The 7,187-nt window shown below is 37.9% G+C and overlaps 1 protein-coding gene across 1 annotated transcript; it reads left to right on the forward strand.

Moving 5' to 3' along the window:
• The first annotated feature begins 1,652 nt into the window (after nt 1–1,652).
• LOC143408966 (keratin-associated protein 19-3) lies at nt 1,653–1,871 on the forward strand. Its single transcript, XM_076868940.1, has one exon. It carries the CDS (start codon nt 1,653–1,655, stop codon nt 1,869–1,871), a length of 219 nt encoding a protein of 72 aa, XP_076725055.1.
• Nucleotides 1,872–7,187: the final 5,316 nt, after the last annotated feature.

Genomic DNA, 7,187 nt, shown 5'->3' on the forward strand with positions numbered 1-7,187 from the left:
TCTCTCAGAGCAACTTGCTAAGGTGTCCTAAGGGTATTGCCCAGATTGGGAGAGCCAAGCGATTTCCTGTCAATCTACGTAGGACTTCTCCAGTAGTTCAATAAACAGTTATTAATTCCCTAGTGTGTTGTTTACAAGAACTGAACAATTTATTATAGGAAATTTACCTTTGAAAGAATACTTGTAAACCTCATAAAAACTCAGTAACATGTTCAAAGTCATATGAATTAAATGCACTTTTAGTGATCCAAGCTGAAAGTTAGTGCTACATGGAGATTAAACCAGGAGAGGGCCAGAATTGGACCTGGTGCATTGACTCGTGAACTGCTGGTCTAATGAGCCAAGGCCAAATTTCCTCATGGATATTTGTCATTTTGCCACTGTGACTTCATTGTGAAAACCTTGAAGACCACCTACATTTTTAAACCTGACAGAAAGCCTTAGGGAATGGGGTATGTTTTTAACAGGATACCAGAAAGAAAGTCTTTTAACATATAAAGAGGGAGTAGTCTAAGGTTTGCCAGAGAATAACTGGATACCAAATAGACTCAAAAACAAAGGTAAATACCTTGTAGTTAATATGAAGGTGAGGGAGAAATGAGGAAACATTAATTGAGATAAATAAAAGGAAGTCAGTGCAAAAGGTGTGACAACTGTGTTCTTTCATGTGGCTGTTCCTAGTAAGCACTGTGAGAGCAGGTAGAAAAGAAAAGGTAAAGTATGAATGAAAATAAGGTTGTGCATGCATTGCTGAAAGGGGAAAGAGAGGAAGAAATTGGCTGGAGTGTGTAAAATAGAAGAGACACAACCTGTAATTTTGTAGGACTTTGAATAGAACCAAATATAGGGGGCACGTAGGGGATTTCAAATAAAAACTAAACTATTACTCTGATAAGCCTGATTACAAGACAGATTTTGAATTAATGGTTATGTATTTTACAGCCTAAAAGGTTTCTGAAGCTGGTGTGTAATTCCAAAATATTACAAAGATTATTATGATTAAAATGCTAAAATTCGCCATGCACCTTCTTCCCGTGAGACCATAGGCTATTGTACACAGCAGGCCAACAAAGACTTTTTGATTTAAGATGCCTTCATATATTTCAAGAATAGGCCCTTTCTTAAGTCCTCACTTTGAAAAATAAGTTTTCTTTTTGAAAAATACAGATGCAACATCTGCAAACTGAGCCAGTAGGTATGGATACAGTAGGAGATGGAGTCATCATTTTGGGAGATAACAGAACAGAGATAATGTTTGATTGTAAATAAAATAAAATAAAATAAAAATACACCACACGTAGATGATGCAATGTACTTGGTAGCAAGCCATTTTATTTAAGGCTTGGAATGTGTGTATTTTGAAGAGTCAGTCATTTCTTCTCATAAAGGTGAGACATTAAGTTAAAGGAGATCCCAAATAGAACATTAAAGAAACTGAAGTATTTTAATGAGAATAAGGGCCTCTCTGTGTCATGAGATAGCAGATTAATGAGTTATGACATTAAAGGTAATACCTAGAGTGACACAAAAGGAGGGTGTGCTCATGACTATTCTGTGCTCTGCCAGGGTATATAAGCATCCTTCTGCTCACGTTGGCATTCACACTTGTGATCTCGCCCTGAACAGCAAACCAACTTACCACTCCTGACACCATGAGCTACTACGGCAGCTACTATGGAGGCCTGGGCTACGGCCTTGGAGGCTTCGGTGGCCTGGGCTATGGCTATGGCTGTGGCTGTGGCAGCTTCCGCAGACTGGGATATGGCTGTGGCTATGGAGGCTATGGATATGGCTCTGGCTTTGGAGGCTATGGGTATGGATTGGGCCGCCCATCATACTATGGAGGATATGGATTTTCTCGCTTCTACTAAAATCCTGGGTGTCCTGGAAAACCAACACCTAAAGTCAAAAGAAGATCACCAATACTAGACTTCAATAAATTAAATCAAACAAGCTCACCCTGGGCCAAGCCAAGATTGAAGAGAATTTAGCATCTACAATTTTAAGAATAATTATCATCTTATAACTGCCTACATCATGTCTTCTTGTATCCCCATCTATACTTTACAAAATGTAACATTTTTAGTTTCCCTTTACAATAAATTATCCTAATTTAAAACAGCATTCATGGCTTCCATTTTTAATTTTAACTTTTTACTATTTTTGTTAATACACTTGGTTTAAAAAAGGACTGCAAATGTGGAAATGTGGCTTAGTATTGAATACCCCTGGGTTCAATCCCTGATTTAAAAATTATATATATTTAAAATATGCATATATATGTTAAGAATTAAAATATTGAAGTACTCATTCATTGTACTTGGAACTACAAATGAGTACAACTTCTCTGAAAGGAAGATTTCTCAAAGAACTCTGAATGGAACCAACATAACACCCAGCTAGCCCACTGCTTGGTATATGTCCAAAAGATCTAAAACTCAGTATTGTATAGTGATACAGGCAAATCAATATTTGTGGTAGAATAATTTACAATACCCAAATTATGAAACCAGCCCAGATACCCATCAACAGATGAATGAAGAATTTTTACTCAACCATAAGGAAGAATGAAATGTTGGAATTCCCTGGTAAATGGTTGGAACTGGAAAACATCATACTAAGTGGCCCAAGTCAGACTCAGAAAGTCAGAGATAGAATGTTTTCTCTCATATCTGGAAGCTAGAGCAAAATAGGGGGTAAAAGGGAGATCCCATGAAAATAGAAGACAGATCAATGGATCAAAGGAAGGCAATTGAATGGGATGAGATGCACAGGAAAAGAGTGGAAGGGTGTAATGAAATAACCAAACTATCCTATGTACATACGTGAATATACCACAGTGAGCTTCACGTTTGAAGCACTAACCTAAAAAATACTATAAATAAATAGAAGGAAGACCAGAAGAGCAGAGGGGGGAGAAGGGGAAGTACTGGGGACTGAAAAGGAGCAAATAATATTCCATGCTTTTATCCGATGAGATTGATATTTAAATTTAGCACTTTAAAACTTGGTGAACTTTCTTATCCAAAGTGTGCCCATATGAAGAATATGTACCTTTCTGGTTTGTTACAAAAAAAATATGTTTATTTGGCCCAGTTAATGATGAGACATGTAACAATAAAACAAAATATTTCTCTGAGAGTACATATTGAATATCAGCAGTTTGGGGTAAAATCCTATCTTGCTTTCTTCCTAGTCCACCTTGGTATGGTGTGGTGGTGTTCTACCATACAATCATTTGCCACCACCTCTCTGCTAGCTGTTAATTCAGAAACCAGTGAGGGAGATGGCGGATTGTGAAAAGGCAAACAGACATATAGAGAGAAAGCTGGGACCAGGTGGGACATTGTCCTCTGATGGAGAATCAGTGATCCAGAGTTAGCTCCACATGTTTATTATATAGGTTTTATCATCAAAAGGTTATTTGTGGGAAAGTTTCTGCAAAGCAGGCAGACTGAAGGGTGCAGCACTGGTGAGACATTAGGTTTATCTTGTTATGCTCAGAATTCTCTATCCCTGGGAGCTGGTGCCTGAGCTCAAGGTTCAGAATGATATAACTACGTGCCTTTGCACAGTTTCCTAAGGCTGGGCATCATCAGAGCAACTGGATAATCTTGACCTGCACCTTTGTATAGGAAGTTCCCAGCACAAACACAACATGAGGCAGAGATCATGATTCAAGTCACTACTTGAATTACCACAAATTACCACAGAAATATTTTTCAATTGGCCATAGAAATTTTAAAAATCAGTGTCATTACTTTGGTGCAATCTATATTGAGACCATGACTGGCCTTCAACTTCATGCACTCTAACCCAGTTTCTTGTAATGCTGACCTTGGTTTAACTGCCAACAAGAAGTGGGCTGTTTCAAATACTTCAAGTAAGTATTTGCTTATGAAAATTAGATAATAAAACCTCACTATCATTTAGACAAAAATAGTTAGATTTTCAAACCAAAATGAAGTAGAAGTCTTTTTTTTTTTTCCAGTTAACCAAATTCAGTTATACCAGGGAATAATACAAGGATAAAGTATGTAATTAGCAGAAATAATGTAAAGTTTACTCAGTGCTTACTCTAACACCATCTTGGAGAGGAAAAAACCTTCAAAAATGAAATCATTTGCTAAGGATCAAAAACTGTCCTGTGCACTGTAAATCCCAGGCTGGAAACCTGTTTCAATGACTAGTTGGCATACACCTGCCCCGTCACACTGTCCCATTCATGGGCACTAACTTCCTTTCATGCAATAAATTAAGTATCTTCAAAGTTCTGGTAGTGTGTTTCTCTGAAAAGTTTAATTATCATAGCCAAGGGACTACCTCTAATTATTTTGATTTTTGAATATTCTGTTGTAGCATGGTGAATTTGTCAATTTCTAATTTAGCTGTAGCTATGTCAGATCAAATTGTAAAAGTGCCAAATCCAAACATTTAAAAAAATTATTAAGAATATCAGACTTATTTACTGAACACAGGGATGGATTATGGCATAGCAGATAATATTAGCAACTCTTTGACACAATTAAGTGAAGTTCTATAGTCTCACAATGAAGAAATCTGAGAGGGTGTATCTTAGTGTCATCACTGGGGACCGTACTACTTAGTTGGAGTAAATCAGAATTTCATACCAAACTCTTCTACTAACTAAGTAATGAATGACATTTTGTATTTCTAAAGAATAAAACTTTTTCAATATAATTATTTGGAGAAAGTATTTAACACTTTCAGTATAATGCAATTTTGCCATATTATTACACCCCTGATTGCAAGATTATATTGATTGAAGCTGGAATTAAAAGAATAGCTCTCTAGAGCTTCATTTCCTTTCAAGGAAAAGCTATGCCTACTCATAAAAACAATGCAATTCACAATAATGGGGTGGGAGCTAGGGAAGAATAGAGGTACTTTGGGTTAGACAGAGGGGAGTGAAGAGAGAGGAAGAGATATGGGAGGTAAGAAGGGTAGTAGAATGAATCAGACATTATTTCTCTATGTACATATATGATTACCCAACAGGGGTGATTCTACATCATGTACAACTAGAAGAGTGAGAATTTATACTGCATTTATGTCTGGTGTGTCAAAATGCATTCTACTGTCATGTGTAAGTAATTAGAACAAATAAAAATAAAGAATGCATCACATAATCTTCAGCCCTACAGCCGAGGAAAGATCTGACAGAGTTCAAAAGGCAGAAAGACATCATCCAATCTGCCAGGCTCATTTGTGATTTCATAGCTTCCAGTTGATTAAATGAGAAATAAATATTCAAATTAACAATTATCTTTCAATTTAGAGTGTACTGAAAAATAGTACCAGTTTCGAAGAGACTCAACAAAAGAATTAAAAATGAAATGCGAGACATTCAAAATTTCTTAATTACAACAAAAAAGTATTAAATATACACATGTTAACATATTGGATTTCATGACAGTAAAAAACGTTTCATTTATAGACATTTTAAAGGGAACAAACCAAACAAAACATCTGACAAAACATCTGTCTATAAAGAGCTCCTATAAATCAATGCTGATATTACAAACCCTCTTGAAAATGGGCAAAACACTTGAGCAGGACATTTCAAACAGAAGGTATCTAAATGACCAATATGAAATTATGCCCACTGTCATTGCCCATCAGATAAATATTAAAATAAAACAATACTCTGCTATTATTACTACATGCCCACAAGGGGAGTCAATAGTTAAAACAGGACATTGCTATAGATGTGTCTAGAACGGTATTATATGCTAGGAAGACTATAAACTTAAAATCCCTTTTGGAAAACTACTGACAAGATCTATTGATGTTAGGTGTTAAAATTTAAAAAGATGGTTACCTCTGGGAAATATATTGATTAAAAAGAATCAATGGAAACATTCTGAAGTAGTGGAGACATACAGTTCTGCCCCCACTGTTCATGGCATTCCTTTTCTAACCCCACCCCCAGGGGATGCCTAAACTTATTAAGAGCAGCAAACTCTATTTCTCCCATGCATATGTACTCAAGACAAAATTTATTTGACATACTGGATACAATATTAAAAACTAATAATTATACAGAACATTTATCACAGTATATTGTAATAAAAGTCTTGTGAATGTAAAATCTCTGAAAATGTTTTGTGTGATTAGCTTCTTATCATGGTGATATGCCGAAGTCTCTGGCTGGGCACAAATCACGAGCCACCACACAGCTTGTAGATTTAAACAGCAATTCTTTATTCCCGATCTCACACCGGCCGTCTACAAACACGTTCTGGGGAAATCCACGTTCTCTGCCCAAATCCACGTTCTCTGCCCAAATCCACTACTCTGCCCAAATCCACTACTCTGCCCAAATCCACTACTCTGCCCAAATCCACTCCACATGGGCTTCTGTCTCCCAAAATATACTGTCTGACCCTAAGAACTCAAGAGGAACTCAGCAGCAGGATACACCCTATTCTAAAGGGGGAACACCCTAATCTCCTATTATGCTAAACTGCCCTATTCTAAAGGGGGAACACCCTAATCTCCTATTATGCTAACCTGCCCTGGTCCTTGAGCAAGGTCACCTTTCAGAAGTCCTTCCACTAGACAGCATAGGAGTAAGCTGGCAAGGAGACTGTCATACCTACTTGGCTGATGGCTCCCAGCATCTCCCCCCTTCTGATTAATTAAACAACAAGTAATGTGGCTTAAGGACCGTGCCTGGTAGGTTGTCCAGTTCAACATATGGCTCTTACCCGTCATTGGAAAACTGACCTTTAGGCGTCAGTCTCCTGTCTTAGGTTGATACCACTGCAACTGGATCATACCCGTCACTGACTACCGGTCCAGCATACAGCCATACTTGTGGATAGGTCTATGCACCAGTGGAGGGGTGAGGTTCTTTGCCTCACCTCTGTTGGCCCCCAAATTTGGCCTTGGTGCCAGTGGGGGAGTGAGGTTAATGTGGCTTAAGGACCGTGCCTGGTAGGTTGTCCAATTCAACATATGGTTCTTACCCGTCATCGGAAAACTGACCTTTAGGCAACTGACCTTTAGGCGTCAGCCTCCTGTCTTAGGTTGATACCACTGCAATTGGATCATACCCGCCACTGACTACCGGTCCAGCAAATAGCCATTGGCCCCCAAATTTAGACCATCACTAGCAGAAGGGAGGAGGATACAGAAATGCCACGACACCAAGCCAATTGACA

Source organism: Callospermophilus lateralis, chromosome 10 (genome assembly GCF_048772815.1).
Source record: "Callospermophilus lateralis isolate mCalLat2 chromosome 10, mCalLat2.hap1, whole genome shotgun sequence".
NCBI classification, from domain to species: domain Eukaryota; kingdom Metazoa; phylum Chordata; class Mammalia; order Rodentia; family Sciuridae; genus Callospermophilus; species Callospermophilus lateralis.

What these genes read in the sequence shown, in the direction of transcription:
- LOC143408966 (XM_076868940.1), top strand. Translation starts at nt 1,653, where the DNA reads ATGAGCTACTACGGCAGCTACTATGGAGGCCTGGGCTACGGCCTTGGA.